Below are 25,245 nucleotides of genomic sequence, written 5' to 3'. Positions count from 1 at the left end.
TGATGTCAGCTCTTCACCGTGCTGTTAACGTGTAACTTATCGAGCAGGGTGCCAAAGCTTTCGAGCCTTAGTTCTTTCTTAATGTCCTTTGGATCCTAGGGCTAGTGTAAATCCCTGCAATGTTTAGAGAGATTTCCATTACCTTCAAAAGCTGTTGGCGTGGACTCTTCCTGCAGCCTGACTGGGGACGTGTTTTGACAGGATAAGGTTATTCATGGTCTTTGACAGGGAGAAGAGTGTAAGAACTGAAATATGACTAAATCAGGTACGAGTTGGTAGGAGAGCCTGTTTCAGAGTCCCGTATGTCCAGCCCAATGAAACTAACAAGACCTCAGTGGCAAAACTGCTAACCATTTTTGAGACTCTCATACATCCTGTTTGATGCTGTTAAGTTGGTGATCAATACTAAGGAAAACGTTAGTACTCTGATAGTTTCTTATATAGGTGGGAAGAAAATCCAAGGTCTGAGGTACTACTACGTGTCTCACACACCGGTTCAAACCTCAGGGCAAAGATCAGTTTTGTATCTCATCCCATGCAAGGGGCAGGAGGTGAGCTATAGCCCCACACCAGCATTTCCACACCTCCCGTAGAGACCTCATGATATCCTAGCACGCATAGCTAAAGCTTCTCCCCTCTATGGCTATGGTCACATAACATGGGACAATGTTATATATATATATATATAGTCACATAACTTCTGGGACAAAAACCCCTTGTGCTCTCAGGGTGGTCTGCAAAGGTAAGTGGCTGTGACTGCGCTCCAGCAAAATCAGATGGTTGGTAACCGTGCACCAACACAGAGGAGTAAACCCAACTTCCAGATAGCGGCATGGTGGAGGCTTCCTCTTACTAGTAAGCTGGCAGCTTGCATCCTCCTGACCTGCAGAAATGCAATTAGAATTAATAAAATAGAATTGCTTATATGTGATTTTGGTTGTAAATGTAGGAACACACTTCTTAGGAGAAACTTTTGCCCTGGCAGCCTGAGATTCCCGTCACTGCTGCAGAACATTGCAAAAACTAACAGACGTGGAAAGTCATCAGCTGGAGTCGAAATGGTTTGGCCTTTTCCTTCCTCGAGTATTTATTTCTGGGCCGTGTTGGGAGGAGGAATGTGTTCTCTGAACGATCCCAGATGTAAATGTTCCTCATTGCCTCCAGTGCACTTCATGCCCTCTTAGGAGTCGTGTTTCTTCTATTGCTCTAGCAGAATACTTACCGTGAGTCAGCGAACAGAGTTTTGATCTGTTGTGTATTGGTGTGTACGAGTTTCCCAGTGTTAGTGCAGACATGCTGTGCTTCCTGTCAGATTTTTGGGTGAGGCAATCACTAACTACTCCTACACACAATTTCATGAAATACTCTGATGTGAACGAGCATTGTTGCAATTCCTTCAGCAAAGTGCTTCTAGATATGATGCAGCAGATCTAACGTCAAAATTTGACTCAAGTTTAGTTTCCTGACTCTTTGTCTTTTAAGTGGATGATATACCTTGAATACAATTCCTTGTCTTAAATTTGTGTTGTACTTTGTACATGAGAAAACCTTTGGATTTAGTGATGCAGGGGATATCAGGCTCACGGTTCCCCCTCTGTTCCCTGCGTGGTGCCCGTAGAGCTTGGGTATCTCTTGGTCTTGGTGAAGGGGAGTTGTTACGAGTCTCTGTGGGATGGAGAGCGTGGTTCTCCCCATACCCGTGAGTGCCGTTATGGACGAACAGCAAACTCCAAGAATGCGGGAACAGGCTTTTTTCCTCCTCCATCTTCTTTTAGGTTGACAGGCACTGAACACCAAAGAATAAAAATGGGTTTTATGGAGGGTTTTTGTGGGTTGGTTGGTTTGTTTTTTGTTTTTGTTTTAATTTGCTTTTAAATCTCTCTGTGCTGACACCGTAGAGACTCAGTGAATAGGACTGGAAGGGGCCTTGCATGGGTCAACTCTTTGGCTCTCCTGGCTTGCTCAGGTACACAGGATGACTGGGACATCCAGAAGGGCTGGTGCTGAGTTAGTATGGTTGGCTGTTCAGCCTTCCAGGAGCTACTGCACAACAGGATATATACAGAAAGAGATGATGAGATGGTGAGAGTGCTGGCCCATGCAGGTGTTGGTGAGCCATTCTTCATGTGGCTTCACTTCAGGCCTCTAGTTACAAGCAATTAACTTGCTCTTATCAAAGGCATTCTAAAAGGAGGCTGTCTGTATCATATGGTAATATTTCGGTCTCTCAATGTTCACTAGAAGCACTGTGGAAGCAATACTGTGGGTTTTTATTCTCATTTCCTAAGCTTTCATCTCCATTTCTGTAACGTCACTCGTGTGTGTGCTGTCATATCCACACATCAGCAATGCTTGTGCCTCGTGTTCAACAATGCCATCGTGGCAGTGACATTAGCAGGTGATTTTTGACTCCTGAACTGTAGTGGATCAGGTTGCAATTAAACTAGAGACCAGAAGAGAGAATATTTGAAAGACAAATTTTAGTGGAAAACCAGAACCCAGCAATTTTGGTCTTTCCGAACTACAGTGAATGCGGTCCAAGCTGTTGGTGGCTTTCTCAGAATGAGACATGTATGTTTGTTAAGGTTTGTGCATGTTTCACTGTCCCAAGCCCAGTAAGGACTGGGTGCACATGTCCCTGAGCATAACGAGCTGGACGTGATGAGCTGGTGCGAGGTTCTGCCTGCTGTCTCCTGCCTGGGGGTGACGCTGTTCCAGTGCTCTGCAGCTCATGGGCACAGTACGCATGCAAAAACGTGTGCAAATGCATGGTCGCATTAACAGTACGTTAATGTTAATCAGTGTGTGCGGGTGGCTAACGAACCAGTGTTAGAAAACCAGTTCCGTAACTGTTCTCGCAATTCAGTGCCCGAGCTCATCAGAACCCCTTCTGGGGACAAGCAGAAATGGTGAGATGTGACGAGGGACATAGTCGCTCGATATGTAGACACAGGAGCAGTCTTTAGGTATCATTAGCCTTTGCTGGACCATTTTAAGATCAATTTATGGGGTACTAAATCTTGAATACAAATCTAAATTGAGGTTGTATTGGGAAATGGAAATTGTGATCACCCCACACACGAGATGTGCGACGTGGAGCCTGCATGTGCACAGAACGCAATGTGCTGCATACACCATGATACCTAAAAGCAACCTTTGATAAACTTTTATTGCTTTTTTTCTGTTGTCGTTGTGTTCTATATCTGTTCTCTCCAGGCTTCGTGGACCCGGCCCGAGAAACAAGAGGTATAAGATTACCAGACCTTTAGCAAACTTCTTAGTTTTTTGGGTTTGTTGTTTTGTTCAGCATTACCGATTAACAAATCTCTAGCCCAGTAACCACGCCAACTAAACCAGTATTAATAACATGAACAAATTAAGTATCAGTACATAAAAGAAACAGCTACTAGAGTTAGAAATTGCTTGGCATGTAGAGATACTTTTTGGGATGAGCAAACCAGCTGTGTTGGGAGTGAGTAATTCTGGTTGTCACTTAAAAGTAAATAAATAAAGACACTTAAAAATAAAAACCAATGTAAAATATGGCAAATCCTGCTTTCAGCATTTTCTTCTGTGCTACCAGTGTGAATTATAGCTCTCTTTTGGAGTTGAAGCATTAGCAGCAGCACGTGTTCTGGGAAAGTGGTCATTTCCAAAGATGAAATCTTCGCTCCAGCCAACTCATCTGGTTGCTCATGGTGCTCCTGAAGTTTGACCTTCTCTAAAAGACAACTGCATCATGTTCCATTTCAAAATCAATGCAGAGAAACCTTTCACAAGTTATCTTTCTCCAGAAAACGCTCCAAATTGCTGAGTTGTTATTTGTCTTTGATTTTCAGGGGTCAGTAGAGGGTGTGGGACAGAGCGGGAACTCACTTTGGTGCAAATGTGCTTTGTTGCTGGTTTATTTCACATTCAGTGCTGTATTTTAAAAATAACAATAACCTACTGTTACACGCACCTGATTTGTAGCATTCTTCAAAATGGACCAGAAAATAAGATTTCAAGCGAAGAACAGGGGTCAGGTAGAGAACAAAATTAGCTATCAGAACTGGGTGACTTGCATTTGTATTCTTAGGATGAATTTTTGGAGGCTCCCAGGTATCCTGAATTCTTTATTTTTAAGCTCTCTTAAATCCCAGACTGGTGTGGTGGAAACACAGCGAACCTCTAACTTAAGTACCATCCACCTTTGTTTCATATGGGGCTGAGAAGATACGGCCAATCTTTTCTTCATAATAATCAGCTGGAATAGGTGAATTGTGGCGAGTGAGGGCACTGGACGTTTAGACCAGTTTGCGTTGAATTTGGAATTTGAGTAGCTGCAACTCTTCAGGCTTCAAGTTACTTCCTATTACATTTGTCTCCATCTCCCCTCGCTCCTGATAGTGTTTCACGGTGGTCCCCGTCTCAAGCTTTTTATTAATATGAGCACTAATACAATTAAGCTTGCTTGCTCTAAATCTCCTACTGCATCTGTGTCTTAAAAGTATCCAGCTGGGGTTCTGTGAGAATGTTGTTGAAGCCGATGGTTGCAGCTTGTGCAGACGCATCTTTAGAGCAGTTAGCGTGGTCTTTCAGCAGCGTGGTCCAGTTCAGCTCTCAGGAAGCCGAGTGAATACTCGGCATTAAGTGTTTCACTCTTACTAATGCATTGTCTGGTTTAAAGTAAGGAGGAAGTATCCACGAGCTTCCGTCATAGCAGCATAAACGGGTGTTAAATCTCACCTTCCTTGCTTTGGAGGCACAATTGCAGTTGGTCCCTTCTTCCTCTAGACCACAACCAGCTCAGCTTACTGTGCGCAGTCCATAATGTCTCAGTTCACCATTCTTGTCCTGCTTATACTGGAGAGCTGCTGGAGGTCGTATTAGCAGCGTGCTAAAACTTAAAATAAAATAAAATACACAACACCACACATCACCAACAGATGCAAAGGAGCACAATTACAAGGAAAATTAGATCTCAGTTATACCACATTTGGGGTGGTGCATTTGTGGTAACTGGAGTTAGTGCAGCCGTGCAAATAGGAGAGGCTGCAGCGGAGTTCTGGTTCGTGCGGTGCAGTAGTAATTGCTGCTATAGAGAACCATCATATCCTGTTCTATAGGGTGGCAGTTGCTATGGCATGAGTTATTGCTTGTGTCCCTTAGGTTGTCTCCCCATTGCTGGGAAGCATTTTGTTACCCAAAATCCTCAAAATCGAGTCTAGGTGAAGGGATGGCAGCGTCCACATCTGGCGCTCAAGTTTCTACCTTTCCAATGCCTCCGATAGTCAGGAATTGTTAGCATCTGAAACATCAATAAAGAAAACTGGTAGCATGCTTTCTTGGGTAGACATTTTTCTCTTCTTTGGGGTGTTTTTCCTGATCTTTCTTTTTCGTTACCGGTGCCTTTGCATTGAGGAACAGAGCTTCATCTTCAGAACCAGCTGCATTACTTGTAAAGTTTGTCATTCTACTGTGACTGCCCGTCACTCTGTTTGTGTTGGATCCTGACGGAGTGGGGAAAAGGCAGATTGACACTGGGTGTAAATTACCTTTGCCATAGTGATCAGGTGCTGGTAGTTTGCCGTGTGTACACTCTTGCCTTCTGATGGGTTCGTAGAGATGAGCGTTTAGAATATACACCCAACTAATGAGCTAAAAGCCAGTGAAGAAAGATAAAAGCAGAATTTGGTTGTGTAGGATACCACAGCAGACAAATGTCGTGTTAAGGGACCCTTCCCTGCTTCCAGGACACGGTGCACACAGCGCCACATGGACACGGGATACAGAACTGATCCCAGCAACACAAAGGACGGAGCACAGGAGACGGAGTGGAGTCAGTAGCTTGTGGCGTTGGTCAGGGATTGCAGTAGTAGAAGAGAGAAGAGAAATACATATAATTGCTTCTGTGTGATCCAAGGATACTGGGTTTGTGCATGTGAAATTTGACTAGCACTAATATTTAGTACTAAGAGAGGTAATCGCATTTACTTGTAGAAACTTCGTCAGTCTCAGAGACTGAGACCACTAGCTCAGAACAGAAAGAGGATTCAGGCCCAGAGGATCTGATCACTTGAGATACCAAAGATACTTTGTGCTACTGTTCAGTGCATTTGGCTGCTTAATATCCCCAGGATTTTTACTCATAAGCTCAGTACTTGTCCTGTATCTTGCAAGCAAACGAATGCTCTTGGAGCACCGATGGCATTAAGTGCGGCAGCCGGCACAGCCCGAGGGCAGCTCTTTGTTTGTGCCACTTTGGGAACCAGATGAGAGAGTTGGTGCTTTAAAGCTCCCGAGCTGAAGCACAAGCACCGGGTGGAGGAAGGAGCCCATAGTCCTCTGTGTTTCTTATATTAAGGGAGCCCTTGGGCTCTGGTCACAAATTGGAGAGGGGGGAAAAAAGTGATGTGGGATGGGATCACTGTGGGGGCTGCGATCCCTTTGAGCAGATGGCAGCCCGGGTCTTGCATTCCTTGTGTCTGCCATTGACATCCACACACTTTCTTGCATATGGGAGCAATTTCTAAACTGGCACATAACCGATGCAGATTGCTCTAGAACTTTCTTGAAGTATCACAGGACTTGGAGCAGGGTTGCCTTTAGAAGGGTCACGTAGTTTTCTTGCTCTCTGCAGTGCCGTGTTCAGGTGAAAGCTCTGAGCTGTCATTTTTGCCTGATTCAGCTCTGAGATCTGGATCTGTTCTCATTCGTGCCGTTTCACGGACATTGGAATAAAACCAGAATCTGAGAGAAGAGGAAGGCCTGAATTTTCTGAGCAGAAGCACAGTGCCAGCTGGGGAGGTTTTTACAAGCTCATGCTGGCAAAAATGTTGTGCCCGTGATTTCACCTGGCCTTGGGTGGTCACCTCGGAAGTGCTGAGGAGCAGAGGGTGGTGTGTGCTAGACTCGCATTCCTTCCCATCCCCTTAGTCTGCACCGCAGGCTCACGGCTCAGCCTCTAACTCTATTTTCCTTTCCTGCCAGACTCTGGATGGGCGCATCATAGTCCGTAGCCATGCCCGGGTGTCATCCCTGACTCTCAAAGACATTCAGTACACAGATGCAGGAGAATATGTATGCATAGCCAGCAACACCATCGGACAGGACTCCCAAGCCATGTACCTTGAAGTGCAGTGTAAGAAGTGGAACACGGTGTGGGGAGGGTGCTCGTGTGTTTAAAAGGGGGGGCTGTTTGATTTCTTTTTCCTGCGATGAGACGGCGGCACCTACAGCTGGGGGAATGTGTGTAGTTTACGTAGGGGGCACAGGCGGAGACATGTTGCTGTGTGGATGGATGCAGATGTTTGCTCTGGCTGTCTCCAGCTGGGATGCTGTTCACACCTTGGGAAGATGATGGGCCACGAATCTGTCACAGTCTCATTGCTGGGTGCGTCTTCCTTGGAGGAATCCCTGGTGCGCACTGCCCCGGGTGCACAGCGCGCTGCCGCTGCTCCTCCCGCGCTGCGTGAGCAGCCTCTGGGGCTGGAGCAGGTTTCCTCCTTCCATCCTTCAGCAGAAGACACTGCCCGTCCCTCCAGATGACAAGACAGCTCCCGTTTCCTGTTCTAGATTCCCTTCCCCATATTAAGCTGGACCCCAGCCAAGAGATCCTTAAAGTGAGGCTGACTGGACTACTTTAGGAGATTTTTCTAGCTGAAATCACCTTGACAAATGTGTCTGTCTTTCAGATGCCCCCAAGCTTCAGGGCCCTGTGGCTGTCTATACCTGGGAAGGGAACAAAGTGAACATCACCTGTGAGGTGTTTGCTTACCCCAGTGCTGTCATCTCCTGGTTTCGGGATGGACAGCTGCTTCCCAGCTCCAACTACAGCAACATCAAGATCTACAACACTCCATCAGCAAGCTACCTGGAGGTGAGGAGGAGGCACGTGCAGCCAGGAAGGCTCAGAGCTATCAAGTGATCTGTGTTCCTGATGCTGAAGGAGTTAAGTCTTTTGTCAGGGCACGCTGTTGCTAGACAAGAAGTTAGGAGGTGTTTCTGGCATGCAAATGCTGAGACCGTCAGGTAGTAGAAGACACCACCCCCTCTTTGTGTTTGATCTCTCTGCCCGCTGTGGTTCTTCCCTCTGCGGACAGCCCTCAGTGTTAGCACGCGGACTTCTATTGCATTCACAGAGTGAAAAGAGTTTTCTGACCCGAGAATGAGCCTTCATTCCTTCCACAGGTGACACCAGACTCCGAAAATGACTTTGGGAACTATAACTGCACTGCTGTGAACCGCATTGGCCAGGAGTCCTCCGAGTTCATTCTTGTGCAGGCAGGTGAGCGTCCCGGGCGGGGAGGTAAGGAAATAGATATTCAGCTCTTGAGCGGAGGCGACAGAACGACCGTCGCGTTGGCGGGGCAGCGGGAGAGCCAGCTGCTGCTTAACAGCCTTCCCCTCCAGAGCGGAGCCTTTTCTCCTCTGTGAAGCCATGACACGGGTGTCTTTAATATTCCCAGTTTTCTGGGATCCTTGTTTCCTGCTGCTTTCTGTGTCACTGGTTGTTTTCCCTTGCTCCCCCAGATACCCCGTCCTCTCCTTCCATTGACAGAGTGGAGCCCTACTCCAGCACTGCCCAGGTGGAGTTCGACGAGCCCGAGGCTAACGGCGGGGTGCCCATACTCAAGTACAAAGCAGAGTGGAGGGCGCTGGGCGAAGGAGAATGGCATTCAAGGCTGTATGATGCAAAAGAAGGTAGGATGATAAAACAAGAGGTTATCTCGCCCGCTTGCAACTCAAATCATATTCTTCCCTGTAGGCAAAAGCCAGAGTGGAGGCTTCCAGAGCTTTGCAATTTTAGCTCCTATATTAAGGCCTTGGACAGGTTTTTAAACATTTGCTTTGCGGTGACACCTTGGATTTTCGGTTGCAAATGTGACCCCAGCTGTGCTGATAGGCTGTCACACACCTACAGCTTCTCTGCTTACAGAGTGCGTTGTAGCACTGTGCTCGTCTCTGTGTCCCCTCCTTGTTCACACCATCCTGGCTGAACAAGGTGAAGAGCCCTGTGGCTGGTACTGAACGAGGTTTCACCTGCTGGCTGGGCAGTGACTGTGCGCTTCCCAAAAGGGCTTTTGTTACCCTTCAGCTCCCCCTGGAACATAAACCCTCCTATTCCAGAAGCAAGTCCAACACCCATTACACCCTGTCCCGTTACAGCAATCTATAGGAATACACACTGCTTAAAATGGATCTTTAAGTCCAGTAAAACAAAGGAATTTAAATTCGGGAGGACTATGAAGAGGAGAGTTGTATTTCAGAGCTGGATCTTGCACTGCTAATCCTGGCTGGAACTGAAGTTGTTCTTTCGGGTCCCCCCGGTCCGCTGCATCCCCTCGAGAGATGCTGTGGCCACACGCCTTTAATCGTCTGTTGGTCACAGCACTGGCAGCTCTGACCTTTGTCTGTGTCTGCAGTGTTTCTGCAAGGCTGGAAGAGAAGGGCTATTGCGTGGGGGTGGCAAAAGTAGATAATAGCAACATGGTGTTTATTATTGACTTAAAACCTGAGCCTTTTTTTGCTTTTCCCCCATTGTTTCCACGACAGCGAACGTGGAGGGCATGATCACCATCACTGGCCTGAAACCCGAAACAGCCTACTCCGTGAGGCTGTCCGCGGTCAACGGCAAGGGCGCGGGCGAGATCAGCGCGCCGTCCGACTTCAGGACGCAGCCAGTTCGTAAGTAAAGCTGAGCCGTTCCTCTGCTCCTCTTTCCTTGCATCTTTCCAGGGAATCTCTGCCACGCATGGATTAAACCTCCTTCTCTTGCAGACCTCGCTGCACCTTGTGTTGTTGTTGTGGTTTTTGATTGTAGTGAATTTCCTTACTGACTAAAAATCTTCTTTGAAGGTAGGAGGCGGAAGAACTATTTTGTTTGCACTAGTTTGTGCCTTCAGTTTCTAGTGTAAACTTGGTATTGTCAAAGAGAAGGGGCTATGCAATGGAGTTTTAATACAAAATTCTGCAAATCACTGCTTATAGCTGCCCATGTAGCACATAAGGTGATTCCCGCTTTACTTGGGTGATCGTCCGCTCCTATGGCGGGATGCTCTGCTGTGGCGAAACCCTTTCCCTCCTGTTTCAACGAGAAACAAAGAGAAAAGGATTAAAAACCAGGGGGTTATTCAAGACAGAAAGGAGAAAAGGAGAAGCAAAGGTGTAGAGTGGGTAGGGGAGATATGACAAAGGCAGGCAGGGCAGAGCAGGACCTGGTACACAGCCTCATCCCGGCACTAGGATCTGTATTCAACTGCTCCCAGTCCCTGGAGTTATTCTTTCCCATTCCCTTTGCGTTTAGATGTACAGCGTATTCTCCTTCCCCCCATCGCACCCATCCTGATGTGCCTGTTCCCCAGCTCTTCTGAAGCAGCTCGGCAGGACCTTCTCTTGCCCGGGGCCGGCGGCGCTCCTGGCCCTGTGCGTGCCCTGAGGCGCTGGAGCCGCGTGTCCTGGAGCCGCCAGCCTCTCCTCACCCCGTTCCTGAGCCGTACGGGCAGCACACGCTCCTGGTGGCGGGAAGTCCCAGGCCCACCCTCGCGATTGACGTCCCGTCTGTTGGGATAACTCCTGTCACCCACCCCCTCCATAGGGCTGGGTTTGAGACGGCTGGTGGTGTTTTGATTGTCCAGCTCCATGTTCTCTATCTCCTCACCTCTTCTACATTTTTTTTTTTCCTATCTCTGTCATTTCTTTTTGTCTGTGTCCATCCATGGGAATCCCGCAGGCATCCCTCACTCACGTAAGTGCCTCTCTGCATTTCTCTCACTCTTTTTGTGTTCCTAGCGTGTTCCTCTAACACACATAACATGAGCTTTCCATCTAGTTCCTTTTTCCTCTCACGGTCTTTAAAAATGAAGTAACTAGTGCTGTCCATCTCCTAACAAGACTGACACTAGAATAGTCATCCTACGGTGGGTGATACTGCACTTCTTAGAACAGAATTAGAGCCTAACATGTTTTTTCCTTGTTGTAGAGCATGCAATTCAAATATGTCATGTAGTGATTGTCTAATAATCATAGCTTGTTGATTACAGAATGGAGTAGTGGAAGGCTTTGTGTTTATGAATCCGTAAAAAAATCTCGAATTTTAGCGAAATGTGGATAATTCAGGAATAGAAACGCAGACCTAGTTCAGACCAATTAAGAGCCAATGAAAAGCCTCAGAATTTTTAATATCTTCACAATTTTTTAATATTTTCACAAAGCTAAGACTTCAAGAAAAAAATGACATTTTTTGCCTCTTCTTACTAACACTTCTACTGTGAGTGGCCTTTGCACAGTATTGCAGAACTTGCATAGACTGGATGCTCAAATAAACAAACCTGATACTAAATAAAAAAATGCATGTTTCCTCATTCCCAATGGAAAGTTAGTTAGAGAATCCAATGGATGCGTTTGTCCGTTGGGTTCAGTGGAACATTGTGTGTTCCACAGCTTTGTGCATTTCAAATGGGAGTTAATCAGAGGCAGCTAAAAGGAATCTCTTTCTCTAAGTGAGCATTGCTGTGTTTATTGAAGTACATGTCCCCGTGGTGGCTGTGTCTGTTCCCAGATTGCATCCCAAGCTTTAGGAAGCTGCTGTTGCATTCCTTGGTATTTTTGAAGCCAAAGTACCAAAAGGAAATATTTTGGGTTTTGCCCTAATTAGAGGATTTGAATCATGCTTGTGCTATTTTTCCATAAAGATTGTTTTATACGAAAGCTTAGACTTGGTGGGATGAACGGATGGATAGTCAAGATGGACGAAGGAACGGACAGATGGACAGACAGCATTGCAAACTGCAGTGGTTACAAGAGTCAGCCGGGGGACGTTTTTCCAGAGCATATGTGCGGTCTGTTGCCTAAAATTGTTTGGAGCCTATTAATTTCACTAGAAGTCATACATCCTTTACGTGAAGTTGGCCATGGTTAGTATCGTAGCTCTCAGGCTAACGCTTTGGTAGGCCCTTCTGAATTGGACATGCTGCTAAACACACGAGGGAGGTAAGAGCTGGGGTGTTGGGTCTGTGTGCAGATCAGCACCGCAGGAAAAGGGGAGAGATCCAGTGAAGAAGAGAGGAAAAAGAACATTAAAAGCTTTGCTCCTCAGCCACAGAGACACCTCTGTCTGCCAGCCCTCCCGTGCATCACTTGGGAACAGGTTCGTGGCTTTGAAGAGCATTCAAAGCCACTTAGAGGAAGAACAGTCACGCTCGTAGTAGAGTTTTCTGCAGCTGTTTCTTGCTGTTGTGCAGGTGGGACTCAAATGTGTGTGAAACCGTGACAGTCTGCGTGTGCATCGTGTGTTTGGTTCGGATGTCAAAATACCTTTATGCAGGTCTGGCAAGGTGCACGCGCTTCGCTTGCGCTCTGTGTCCAGAGAGGATTGATCTGACAAAATCTTACCCATTTGGTTTTAGTTTTCCGTCTTTTGGCAGTGTTTAATGGGATTGACCTCTCCTCCTCACCTTCCTTTCTCTTTCTTTAGCAAGTACTGCTGCCCCCACCTCCCGTATAGCAGAGAGTGAGTATGGTAGAAAACGCTGTGGTTCCGTTTTGCTCTGCATGCATCTCCTCACTCAGTGTGCTGCAGTCTGCCTAACATCCTCGGCTGTTTTCCTTCTTTTCTCTCTCTCTCTTTCTATATATATAGATATATATTTTTTTCTTTTCCCCCTGAGTGAAAACTCAGTCTTCACGTGGAGGAGCTACAGATAAGTTTGATTTCCAGGACAGAGCAGAGCCACAGGCGCTCCCAGGTGTGCCAGGCTCATGGAAGCAGAGACATCAGGAGATGTGCAGTGGACCCTTGCCCGTGTGAAGGCTGGTGGCTGTCACTGGCCTTTGCCGTTGAGATTTCTGGCCCCTTTGTGTTCCATTCTTGCCGACGTGTTGTGGGATGTGCTCAGCTCTTGTGGTATGGAGCTGAATTTCATGAAATCAACTTAGCACAGCAAATAGAGAGTTTAGTTTCTCAGCTAAATAGAGTGGAAGATACTCGTGTGATCAGCAGGGAATGGCTTGTGCTTCCTGTTACTAAGACGCCTTCTGGAGCTGTATAAGAAAACTCATTTCTTTATATTCTACTTCATAATTTTTTTAAAATCTGCATAATCAGGTTTAGGCTGCAAACCACATGAGGGTCTGTCCTGTTCTACCCCCACACCAGCCGCACTGATACCACCATGGGAGGAAGAGAATTCATAGAATCATAGAATATCTGGAGTTGGAAAAGACACATAAGGATCATTGCATCCAACTCACTGTCCTTGCAGGACTGCATAAAACTAAATCGTATGGCTAAGGGTGTCGTCTAGAGGCTCCTTGAACTCCAACCACATCCCTGGGGAGCCTGACCGCCCTCTCAGTAAAGAGCGTTTTCCTGCTGTTCAGTCTGAACTTCCCCTGGGACAGTCTCATTCTGTTTCTTCCTGTCCCATCGCTGGTCAGCAGAGGAGATGGGCACCTCCCCTTGAGGAGGGTGTACACTGTGACGAAGTGCCCCCTTGGCTTCCTCTTCTCCAAGCCAAACGAGCCAAGTGACCTCAGCCACTCCTCATAAGTCTTGACTCATACCTTCCACCATCCTGGTTGCCCTCCTCTGGACACACTAGTAGTTTGCTGTCCTCCTTCTCGGTCCTTCTGTCGCAGTGATCCTCGTGTTGAGTGCTGTGCAGTCCGCTTTGCTCTGGGACGGGAGTGCTGCGCAGGGTCCCCGGGCGCTTCCCTGTCGGCTTCTCCCAGAGCTGCCTGGTTCTCGAGGTGCTCCCTCCCGTTTTCCTCCTCTCTGCCTGTGCCCTGGCCCTAGCGCACAGAGCTGAGAAAGAAGAGTCACTCACGATGCCAAGTTCTCATTAGTCCCTGCTCCTTTGTCTCCTATAGTTGGGCAAGAGCCAGCAAGCAGGTGCTGCTGTAGGGGGCCTCCCAGAAACTCCAGTACTTAATGGGCTAGCAATATGTGAACCTAGGCTGCTGTTTGAGCCGAAAGAAGGGAGAAATGCTGTAGCTGTCTCTGAAATTAGATTCAGAGCTTCTCAGCTTTTCAGAATGAAAAAGCATCAGCAGGGGACCCTTGGAGCTGTAACTTGCTGCAGGAACCACCCGGTGCCGGCTCCCTGTCCCCTGGTGAGGCCGCCCCGGTAGCACAGCTCCCCGGGAGAGGGCTTGGGAAACAGCTCCCTCCTCATTAGACATCACCTCTACCTCTTATAACTTATTTATGTGGTACGCTTCACCTTTACATGTCCTATCTGCCCTTCATGTTTCCATAGCAACTCAGCCTCTTGCTGCATCTGAAAGCTCAGAGCCGCCAAGTGAGTAGAAGGCAACTGCTCCCCTTTGCTCCGGAGTGCTGTTTGTTGTGCTGCAGTCCTTCTATCGAGGGAATTAAAGCACTGTACTGCCTTATTTTGATGTCTCTTAACCAACAGTTTGGCATTAATGTGTTGTGTGAGCATGTAGGTGTTATCAGAACCCAGCATGGTACCACTTGTCCTCCTCTTCCCATCATCCTACCAAGCATGTGGTAAAAAGTGGAAATAGAAGATTTAGAAGAAACATAGAGGGGGAGAAAAAAACCTTAGAATTTCCAAAAGGAATGTTTCTTTTCACGATTTCCATTAGTGATTTTAGCGCTGAAGCCTGCCCTCGCAAAAGGGACATAGACTAAATAATCTTTGGTTGATATTACAACCATGGATGCTGAATGTTGAAAGGACCAAACGAGGAGGCAGAAAATCTTACAGGCCAGAGGACTGTGGGAAGGGGGAGGATCGCCCATCTCACCACTCCTGTCCCGCCTGCATTGAGAGGGGTCTCAGAGTTCACCAGAAAATGGGGATGGATGCAGATTCCCTCCGTTCTTGCTCACTACCTGGTTGGTTAGGTGCCCGTTCCTAGAGGTGCTGCTGTGCTGCATCTGAGCAGTCCCAGGGAAAATAGCTCAAACTTGATTTGTATGTGAAAGAACAACTTTGCAATGTCTGGTTTAGACGTGCTGTTATGAGCTCACTGGCACACCATCCTGACACTGAGCGGATATATCAAGTGTGAGATTTTAATCCCTACTTGTAGGAGATTTATAGCCAATCACATGCCAATATAGGAAAGGTGAGCAAATATTGGCACCACAGTCCTGGAAGATGAAGAAAAACCCTTAAGGAAGATACAGGTTTACATGGTGCATATGTGTGTTTTGACCAACTAATCATTTCTACAAAGCCAAGTGCTTTTCTTTTGATTGGCAATAATACAAAGTATGTGTTTGTGTGAGTATGTTCTTTAAGATAACTACCTGTGTGTTTACCTGTAGTGGGTGAGAAATGGTTCATCACTAAGTGGAAAACACTAAAAGCATGAAGTATGCGGTTGTTTGCGGTTTGGGCTGGAGAGGACAGTACAGTGCACGTTGTTCTTGCTTGGCTGGGGACGTGTGTGTTCCAGGAGGGCTGGGGGTGTTTATTGTTGGGCGGTGAGGCCGAATTTCTTTACAGGTAAACATCTCCATTTTCACCTGCGTTCAAATTCCGGCTCTTACACTGAGCAGCAGCAGATCCGTCTTGTTGCTGCATCATTGTCATTTGTGTACACAGTCAATTTATGCAGACAGACACATGTTTTGTATGCTGAGTTGTTCTCAGCATGTGAATATGATACATTCAACAGCAGAAAAGGGCGTTGGCACAAGGCAGATGCTCTTATAACTGCATCATTTAATTAGTGATGCTGCTGCCGAATGATCCTGTGTCTCACCCTGATCTCACCTCAGCGCTTACATGAATGAAGCCAAGAGCAATTAGAAATTGAGAACTGCTGTGTAGCATCACAAATTCAGGAAAATGAAGAGTGGGTCCAGTTGGATCCTAACGAAGCTGCCGAGTTTCTTCACTGACTTCAGTGGGCTTTTGACTTTGTGATCAGTAACGTATGGGAGGTGTCTATAGTTGCATAAGACATCTAGAAACGTGTCTTTTTGACTTAATCTTGTTAGGTTGCACAGATAAAAAGTTCAGTATTAGTGGCAGCAATGAAGAGTCGTGCAGTGGGCACACCGTTTCACCTCCTTCAGCAGCGTTGTCCTCCTCATGCCATCCTTGTCATTCATTTCCAGTGCAGAGCACTTCATCCTCTCCTCATTGGCACAAAAAGCCCTTGCACACGTGGATCGTTGGTGCAATTCATTGTACGTGGCTCACGCCATTCCTTGAATCCTCAAGCGTGGACGGAGCTTGTGCGCCCCGAGCGACCTCCGTCAGTCTGACCAAGCTCTGCTTGCAGCTCTATCATCCAAAGCTTTGTCCTTGGAAATGTGTACGAAAAATAGGTGTCTTTCTCTTTTCCAGTTACCATTGCTGTTGGTATTTAGGAGGCGTCTGTTTCCGCAGAAGGGAGAACGCGTCGGTGTGAAGTGCCGGGGTTTGCCTTCCCCGAGCTGCGTGGACTGTGATGTTGACCGTTTCACCTCCATTGCCTGGGCTGTTTGTGAATAACAGTGTATTCCCTTTTCTTTCCAGCGGTCTGTGGATCCCGAGTCCTGGCGCACACTCTACAATAACTCTTGTTCCTTCTCTGGCCGGGTATTAATAAGCAGCATAGAGCTCACAGGGTCATAACTCAGCGCTTTCTGTGGTTTAATATTCTTATTTCCAGGCAATTTTACTGTCTCCCCAGTGTTTCTGGTATATACTGGCTAATTTAATTTGTTTCTATTTTATTTAGTCTGTAATTCTGTTGTTGATTTTTTTTTTCCCTTGCCCATTGTTTACATCAGTTTTTTAATTTTTTTGTATTTTCCATGTGACCTCCTCCACTTTCCTTTCAACCAATCATGTGCGTGCGTATCATGTGACTTTGTCATGTGGCTTGCATGGTGCTGATGATGTCGTCCACGCTGGTGAACAGAAGGTAAAATACTTTGTTCTGATGGGGTGCCTAGATTGGGGTGAGGATTCCCCTCTGGTCAGTGACCAGGGACCTCCACGTTCCATCCCTCCAACATCCTCCTACAGCCTTTAGGAGAAGGTGCTCACCACTGTCTGCACGTGGGAACTCAACCTCAGGCTCCCACACTGAGCTTGAATAAACTTGGAGGGGAGAACAACCAACCAACCAACCAACCCAACAACAGAGAGCAACAAAAAGACCAAAAAACCCAACAGAAATCCTGCGGCTCAGTCATTTGCTTCTTGCACTATCGGAGTCCAACAGTCAGCGTCGTAGTAAGGTTCTATAACGCCGGCATTAACACCAATGGCAAACATCCTTTGGCCTTTTGGGGTACCAGTGTGCCAACTACAGACAGCTGGTTGGTGGGAGATTGTGGGTAAGATGCTCAGATAATGTGAACCCTGGATCTCCCGTTGCGTTAGCAACGTTTCAACCCTCTACATTTATATAGATATATATATATATACACACACATTCACACTATATGTATTTAGTAGCCTGTCAGAAGGATCTGAAATGACTTGTTTCTGAAGTTCAGCCCTTGGTAAGCATGTCCCATTATGATTTAAGAAAGAAGTGTTTCTATCATGAGTAAACCTTAAACACAGCTAGAGCAGGAACTATGCTTCTATAAAGTAGTGTATATAGGCACACAGAGAGTGTGTGATGGGAGTGAGACTTCACACAATTTGCATCAGAAGGTGCTACTGAACCTGTGCTGCTAGGGCACCTTATTGCTCCCACTCGGCATCTCGGAGCCTGGCGAGGGATTTCATCAGAACTCGTTCACCAGCAGCAGTTACAGGAGCTGCTGATCTCCATGAAATCAAGAAGCAAATGACTGACCCCTGCAGTTTATGGAGATGAAATCCGTCTGCAAGTAGAGTGTGTGGCGGTCAAAACAACTTCTGCAATGTTAGAGCTTCACTTAACACTCTGTGCTTAATCTGAGGGGGTGGAGGGAGGGAAAGTCCTGCTTTTCTGCTTCCCCAGTGAAACGAGTAATTTAGAAAACCAGGAAGCAATTGGCTCTTCTCAGTCTGTGAGTTCTGAAATAACCGATTGCCTTGGGCCACCACCAGGAAGGGACTTAGGCTGGCGTTTGCCAGGAAAACAGAACTAACAGCAGTAACTTCCCACAGGACTACGTGCATGGAGGCAGCCCCTGTCCCCTGGTCTGTCCCCTCTCTGGCTGAAATCCAGGAGGGCTGGAGACCTGGTTGTCTCGTTTTTGCATGTTCTTCTGGTTTTGTTCCTTATTTGGATTGTTGATGTTTGCTTCTCTTGTGTGCATTCTGCAGACTCCCTACCTGTTCTTTCTCACCCGTGTGTGTTTACCACTTGTGTAGACTTTCCACGCTGTAGGTCACAATCTACTCCTATTTACATGATGTTCAAAAATTGCAGAAATCAGCTACTTCTTTGTTGGTGTGTTACAGAAATCACCACGGATTGCAGTTGTGTTCTGTAAGCAGAGCAAGGATGCAGGACCTTTCTTCGGTGCCAGCTGCGCATGGATTTAACTCATAGTCTGAAGTGCCGCAGTTGTCTGGCAGCGATTTGAGCTGCTTTTCAGAGCTGGCAGAGGGAACACATTGGATGGGAGCAGAGACGACATGATAATGGTCTGTGTTATCGGCACTTTTGGGTCCAGCACCCGTCCAATGCTCCGCGACCTGGGAAAATCTGTGCTAGTTCACACCACCTCAGGTTCTCACTACAGCTGCATCCAGTCCGGAGCTTGTGGTCCGCACTGGAAACCGATAGTTAAAACCAGTTAACTTCTGAAATCCAACTGCATCAGACTGCTATTAGATCAAGGAAGCACTTGAATATCAATTAAACAAAGATGAAGGGATACCAGGAAACATTTTTGTGCTTATTGGTGCCAATGGCTCCGCATTCTTTAGGGACCGCACATTGTGTGGGTGGAATGGGCAGATTTCTGCAATGCCTCCCGTCCGCTGGTGTGAACGGAGATCCCCAGGCATGCTGCACACCTTTGTAATGCGCTCTTGCTTTTCAGCCCCTCCTGTAGCGCGGATGCATGTTCTGTGAGCATGAGCTGCTTCTCTAACCTCCTGACAACCACCTTTTCTCTTCAGCTACTGACACTTTGACTCATTAGAGAGATGCTGATCCTGCTGGACTAAACTTTACCCGCTAAACAACTTCTTCCTTTGTTTGAAACTACACACTAACCCGGTTTTATTTTTACAGCCCTGTATCTGGATTACATCTGCCTGCCTAAGATAAATTCAATGCCATGTATTTATGGAGGGGAAACTAAAGTATTCTCCAGCAGGGTTTGCAGTGCTGCACCGTTGTGTTTTCAATGTGCTGTCGCTGCGGAACCTGCCACACGGTGGAAACCAGCTCTGGAGTGTGCAGCTTGTAACAGGGTACAGGCAGGGGCAAGGATTTGGAAAATACAGCATGGTTAAAGCTATTATTTCCCTCCTTACATGTTTAAGAGAAGTTACTATGGTGTGAAATACAAATGTATGTATCTCACATTAAAGAGCTCTGTGTATCCATGGGTTGAAATGGCCTTCTTGGAACAGTTGGTGCGTTAGAGCATGTGTTAGCCACAAGACAATCGAATTAATCTTGAATTACTGTTTCAGTCTAGTTTTTGCAGTTTGCTCATTCTTTGCAGGAGAAAGGGGGTGGGAAATGGCTTCAAATTACTTCTGAAGATTAACTTTGAAAGATATTGGCAAATTAACCTTTCTCTGGCCAGTCGGAGATGCAAGTGCTCTGTTAGTGGCTGTGGATACAAATCCAGACCGAATAGATCTAGAATTGAGAGGGTTTTTTGGGCTGAAAGCAGCTCCTGTAAATTCCCATGGCTGACGTTATCTTTCAAAGTTGATCTTAATACAACTACTGGCTTGTTATTTCCTTTCCGTTTTAGTACAACGCCACAGAACTGAGTCTCTTGAACGTTCTATTCTAGGCAGCAGCCCGAGCTTTTGGAAAGTCACAGAAGTTATTTCAGTGTCCTGGCTTTGTTCTTATCTGGTTACATTCAGGCTCTTAAGCCATCAATGTCGCCATTTCAGAGTTTGGTATTGGTCTCTGGGATATATTTGAATTGGCTCATGTTTTAGTTGTATTTCCCCACACTTTGGGGTATCTCCGAGCGTGCTCCAGAGAGCCCCGAGCTGCTCTAGCAGAACAGCAACGTGCGTTCGGCCTCACAAACCTGTGCGAACGTTTGGGAGCGTGTTTAGAGTCACCCTGCGAAACGCAGGATGTGCAGTGTCTGTTGTATCCTCTGTGTGTAAATTTCCTGCAGTCGGCTCTAAATGAGCTATTCGCCATTTAGATAAATAAATAGAAATACTTCCCAAGTGCATACGATATACAGAACTGTGGGTCAACAGAGGTGTAGGGTTGTTTTGCCCCACTGTAATTGTTATATAAAATATCTGTAGAAATTAGGACCCTGTAATGAGACCAACCAGCAGAGTGCAATTAATCTCTGGAGTCTGCTGGAATTGCCAACTGCAGCCGATTTCTAAGTTCTAACTTACAAATAATGGCAGCGTTGGCTTTGCTCAAATTACCCATGAAGAAATCAGGCAGAACAGCAGCTCAAGTGTCCCAAGCCCAGAAAGCCTGGCTTAAGCATCACATCTTAACATCACAGAGCTGATACTGAAGAAGTCAGTAAGTGCTGTAAAATGACCTCGTAAGCTTCGGCGAGATTTATGATGAATTTTGTCAAGTCTTACTGACTTTGATTAGCATTTAAACTCTCGGGACACTTCAGGGCTGTAGAAGCAATCGCTCCAGCTCCAGCCTCAGATGGGCATGGGCACAGAGGAGCATAAGCCTTTCTCTGTATGTAAAACGGAGCAAAGCGAGTGTCCAGGCACTGACAAAGCTGTTGTGATCTGAGCTCTCTTGTGCTCTAGTCGCTTTTGAAATGGGAGGCCGGTGCTCCTTTATCATATAAGTTCTTCTGCTAATTTGACGCTGATGTTGTTGGGGACAAGGGGTTATTTGGTTGGTTTCTTTTTGCACAAAAACAAGTAGGTAGGTACTAATGCCTCTTGCGTAGTAAGTTCCCAGGCTGTCAGAGCTCTTCAGAACCAATCGGTCCCTGGGTCAAACGAAAGCGGGAGGGGAAAGCACGGCTCTGGAGCAATGTGCTGCAGCATTGATGAACGGGCGGGGAGATGTAAATATGTAATCGGACAACCTATGGATTTGGCTTTTATTAGGAGAGGTGCCATAGGGAAGGTGCAGGAAGGAGGTTCCTGAGCTGGGATTGGGGACCCATCCTCCGCAGGTTGTGTGTGCAGGGTGTGGAGCAGCAGCTGTAGATGCGAGAGGGTGTGGTGGTAAATCAACGTGCAAACGAGAGTTCGGTTTTCTGCTGGTGTCAGGGATGCAAACTGGGGAAATTTGTATCCTGGATACACTCTGGCCGCCGTGTCTGGGTCACGGTGAGGCCGATATCCCGGCAAATGACTGTAATGAAGTATTTTTCTGATTTTGATTAGTACTTTTTCCCTAATTTTAAACATAAATCCCCCATTGTTTCAGGGGAACCCAGCGCGCCCAAGCTGGAAGGTCAGATGGGAGAAGATGGAAACTCCATTAAAGTGAATGTTATCAAGCAGGATGATGGCGGCTCCCCAATTAGACACTATCTGATCAAATACAAAGCTGTAAGTATGACTGACGCTCCAGCCTGGTTTGTAGCTGAGATCTCGTAGGCGGGCCACTATGGGAATATATGCTGAGTAGATTGGTGGAAGGGTATAGGGTATGAGACATGACATGCACAGAAGCTACATACAAAATCTATGTCTCGTTTTCTTTCCCTTCATTTGACTGTAAAAGATTATTTCTCCATGCTGTCTTCTGTAGAACTGTGAGCATGTGGTAATTACACACGCTTAGTATTATTTCATTTCAAAAACTTCTGAGGTGGGATTGCCAGCAACAATTCAAACAGCTGGGACCACAGGTTCATAGTGTAGAGCACTGTCCACCTTCAATCATAACTGTCCCGTGGTCATTGAAACTGCCGTATTTGATTGAGTACCTTTGGTACCTAATCATTCTGCAGATTATTGATATTCAATGCAGTCAGTATAGACAGGGATAAAGTGACAAATACTATTGGAAGCAGCTCCCCTTTGGGCCTAACTTATTCATCTCTTATGGTAGATCAGCCAGGACTGCCAAATACATGATTCTCCGAGCAAATCATCTAGCCCTAGTCTTGGGAAGGAACATCTCTGTGATCAGCAGTTAGTATCGTTGTAAGCTGAATGTGGCCCTTTTTTGTGTTAGGTGGTAGTTCACGTGATAGGAAAATCAGGAGAAAAAATGGTGGCAAAGATGAGAGGAAGATTCTGAGCAGGAATGTGGCTGCTTCAGTGTCTCTTTCCTCTCCGCCCCTCGATGAGCTGAGCAGCATCTGCTCGCGCAGGGCGCTCCCGCGCTCCCGTTGGGCGGCCGTTGCCGCGTTCCCAGAGCCGAGCTGACGCTGTGCTGTGTTTGCACCCCTGCTCTGCAGAAACATTCCTCGGAGTGGAAGCCGGAGATCAGGATTCCCTCCGGCAGCGACCACGTCATGCTCAAGTCCCTGGACTGGAACGCGGAGTATGAGGTTTACGTGATAGCCGAAAACCAGCAGGGGAAATCCAAACCGGCTCACTACGCTTTCCGCACGTCCGCTCAGCCCACAGCCATCCCAGGTACAGCCGTCACAAGCTTTAGCGTTGTTTTCTGCTTACAATTAATGCAACAGTGCTGCATCCTTTAATGTGCCTGAGTAACCCTGACAACTTGCTTGCTTAAAGCCATTATCACAATTGGTTACCCATCCAAAGCTTAGTTTTTGCCGTGTACATACCTGTACTGTAGTCCGTGTTACAGTATGTACCGCGTTAGCAGAACCGGTGGGAACGCTACACGAGAAGCCTCGTCTGGCTGTTCACGAGGAATGTCGGCTTTTGGAATGAGGATAACAGGATTGCTAGATGGGAAAAGCTGCAGATAGAAAATGCTTTCTGAAACGGAGAGTAGGATTCCCATTTTAAACTAAAGCAAAAGAGACCTTTCAGATCTCCGGGGCGATGCTTTTCACAATGCAGATCTCCATTCCCAATCCGCTTTGGGCTTGCTCACTGCTTGTTTGCCCATCCAGCTCGGCCTTTGGGGAAATAAAGGCATAAAGAGTTTGCTGGTGGTTGGAAAGGGAGGGGGTTAAATCTTTCTCTGAAGGTTTTTTATTTAATAAGATGGAGTACAGTATTTTTAAAACAGTATTTTTAAAACAGCACTGTTTTAATGTCGTCTAGAGCATTAGGGAAAAGTAAATAAATAGCATGAGAATGCTGCTGGAAACTCTCGTTTCAGCCAGACTGTACTTGTTAGCGTGCTCAACAAGCAAGATGGAAGTACAAGTGCTATAAAAGCAAGGTAGGGATTTAGCAGATTGCTGGAAGGTGTTGAAAGGACAGTAGTATTGCTTTTCTGCACATATATTAAAATAACAGTCCAAACCAAACAAAACCTCAGGGGTGAAATTGCTGGACTTGTAAACCGAGGCTCTGGTTGGTTAAAGGCAGATGGATGAGCTTTAAGCTGATGGGTGAGTCAATCGGAGTCCTCACCGCACAGGCAGGGTTGAGCGTGTTCACGCAGGGTCGGTGCTGACGGTCCGTGAAGGGAGCGGTTGGTTCATTCTGCGCTCTGCATTGCCGGCTTAGCCTCGTGTTTTCCTCACAACGACTGGGGGGTTTCCTCAGTCGGCTCTTGCCCTGGGGTTCAGCCCTCGGTCCCCCCCGCGCTGCTCCTAACACCCGGGACCCCGTGCGGTTTGGATGCTGAAACCCCATTTGATTAAGCCAGATAATGTCGTTGAGCATAAAAATGAGTGACCTAGATGGCTTGGATTGAAAAATGTGTGTGGTAGGGGGAAGATGAGGATAGCGAGGAGGGAAATGGGGCAAAAGATTGGGATGCATGTTTGAACAAGGCTGTAGTTTTGGGTGGAAGGGCCCCAGTAACTCATTAAGCAACTGATTCTCATTTTCAACAGCTCTAATACTTACTGCCCTCCCGTATTTGAAGGACAACTGTGGCTGCTGTGGCAGGACAGGGTGGGGGTCATTTGGCAGAATGCCTTGTTTCGGTTCAGAGCTGAAGGGTCACATGCGGTGGGCTGGGGACAGCAGGCGCTGGTTCCTTCTGCACTGTGACACGTCTCAGGGACACTTACGAGTTCCTTCACACTCCGTGTGCAACCGTCGTTGCCTTCCTGTGCTCATATTCCCTTTTAGCTTTTGTTCCGTGTCCGATGGGACAACAAAGCAACTGGGGACAGGTGTATTAGCAAATTTGGGGAATGCTGTCGCCTTTGGAATACAGTGTTCATGCTGTACTCCATGGCAATGGGAGCAGCAATGAGCCCGGATGCCACCGAACCCATGAAATCCAACAGTAGCATGGGCGGGAACCCTCTAAAAATGGTCATTAAAAAGAAAAAAGGTGCCCAGTTTGTTATCACAGGTGTAACTTTGATTTCACTGAAATTATTCCTCAGTCTGCTGTGAAGCATGGGAGGGATCAGTATTGGGGGCTGCCCCTCAGATGTGCACTTGGCAATGGCAGAAGCCCGTGGGAAAGCGCTCGCTCGGCAGGTTTGCGCAGGATTGGCCCAACAGAGGACGCGGCTGGTTCCCGGTGCAGCGAAACTGCTGCTGCCTGTGCTGCGGTTGGGACCCTGTTTCTCCAGATCTTTCCCCTTTTGTTGGGCACTTTGGTTTCTATTAGACCTCCCAAGGTGTTTCCAGACGCTTCGATTCCCTCAACTGATCCCCAAACCAATTATGTTGGGGAAAATATTTCCCAAGCGCAGGCAACGTGCAGACCCGAGGCCTCCGGTGAAATGGGGGCAAGTGTGCTGAAGTGCAGTAGGGAAGAGGCTCTGCGTATGTACTTTCCTTGAGCATCTCTTGTTGTTTTCATGGCATTTAGCTTTTACATTTTGATTTCAAAATGAGCTACACAGGAGGAGTCAGAGTCAATGCTTCTAATGTGGCGTTGCTCTGCTTGACAGTAATAGCTGGGAATTGCCTACAGAAAAAGTCCGTTTATTATGGAGAGTCCTTTGTTACCATCCCTTGCACAGTGTCCTTAAAGTGGTTGGAAAGATAAGGGTGTTATTTCAGTAATAATAATTGTATTAGAGTAGCGTACAAGCAGCCGGAAGGCTGCATGGAAAGTCAGTCCTGTATTCTTGAGACCTTCTTGTTTCTTCGGTGTTGTAGTCACCTGCTCCTGTTACCCAGGTCCTGGTAC

At 46.9% G+C, this 25,245-nt stretch overlaps 1 protein-coding gene across 4 annotated transcripts in view; it reads left to right on the top strand.

The window, feature by feature from the left end:
* Window positions 1–25,245, top strand: part of NCAM1 (neural cell adhesion molecule 1) — a 79,560-nt gene that overhangs the window by 42,129 nt on the left and 12,186 nt on the right. For 2 of the 4 annotated variants that reach the window (XM_082070219.1, XM_082070221.1), the window contains exons 9-15: window positions 6,973–7,123; window positions 7,677–7,861; window positions 8,173–8,269; window positions 8,515–8,685; window positions 9,538–9,669; window positions 21,472–21,596; window positions 22,454–22,634. In XM_082070219.1, coding sequence (XP_081926345.1) covers window positions 6,973–7,123; window positions 7,677–7,861; window positions 8,173–8,269; window positions 8,515–8,685; window positions 9,538–9,669; window positions 21,472–21,596; window positions 22,454–22,634 — 1,042 coding nt within the window. Of the gene's footprint in view, window positions 1–3,216; window positions 3,247–6,972; window positions 7,124–7,676; window positions 7,862–8,172; window positions 8,270–8,514; window positions 8,686–9,537; window positions 9,670–10,714; window positions 10,730–12,457; window positions 12,494–14,240; window positions 14,283–21,471; window positions 21,597–22,453; window positions 22,635–25,245 lie in introns of all 4 variants that reach the window. The other 2 variants (XM_082070218.1, XM_082070220.1) reach the window with 2 other exon arrangements.

This window comes from Streptopelia decaocto (genome assembly GCF_964273445.1).
Source record: "Streptopelia decaocto genome assembly, chromosome: 21".
NCBI classification, from domain to species: domain Eukaryota; kingdom Metazoa; phylum Chordata; class Aves; order Columbiformes; family Columbidae; genus Streptopelia; species Streptopelia decaocto.
This window is presented reverse-complemented; position numbering and strand designations above follow the sequence as displayed.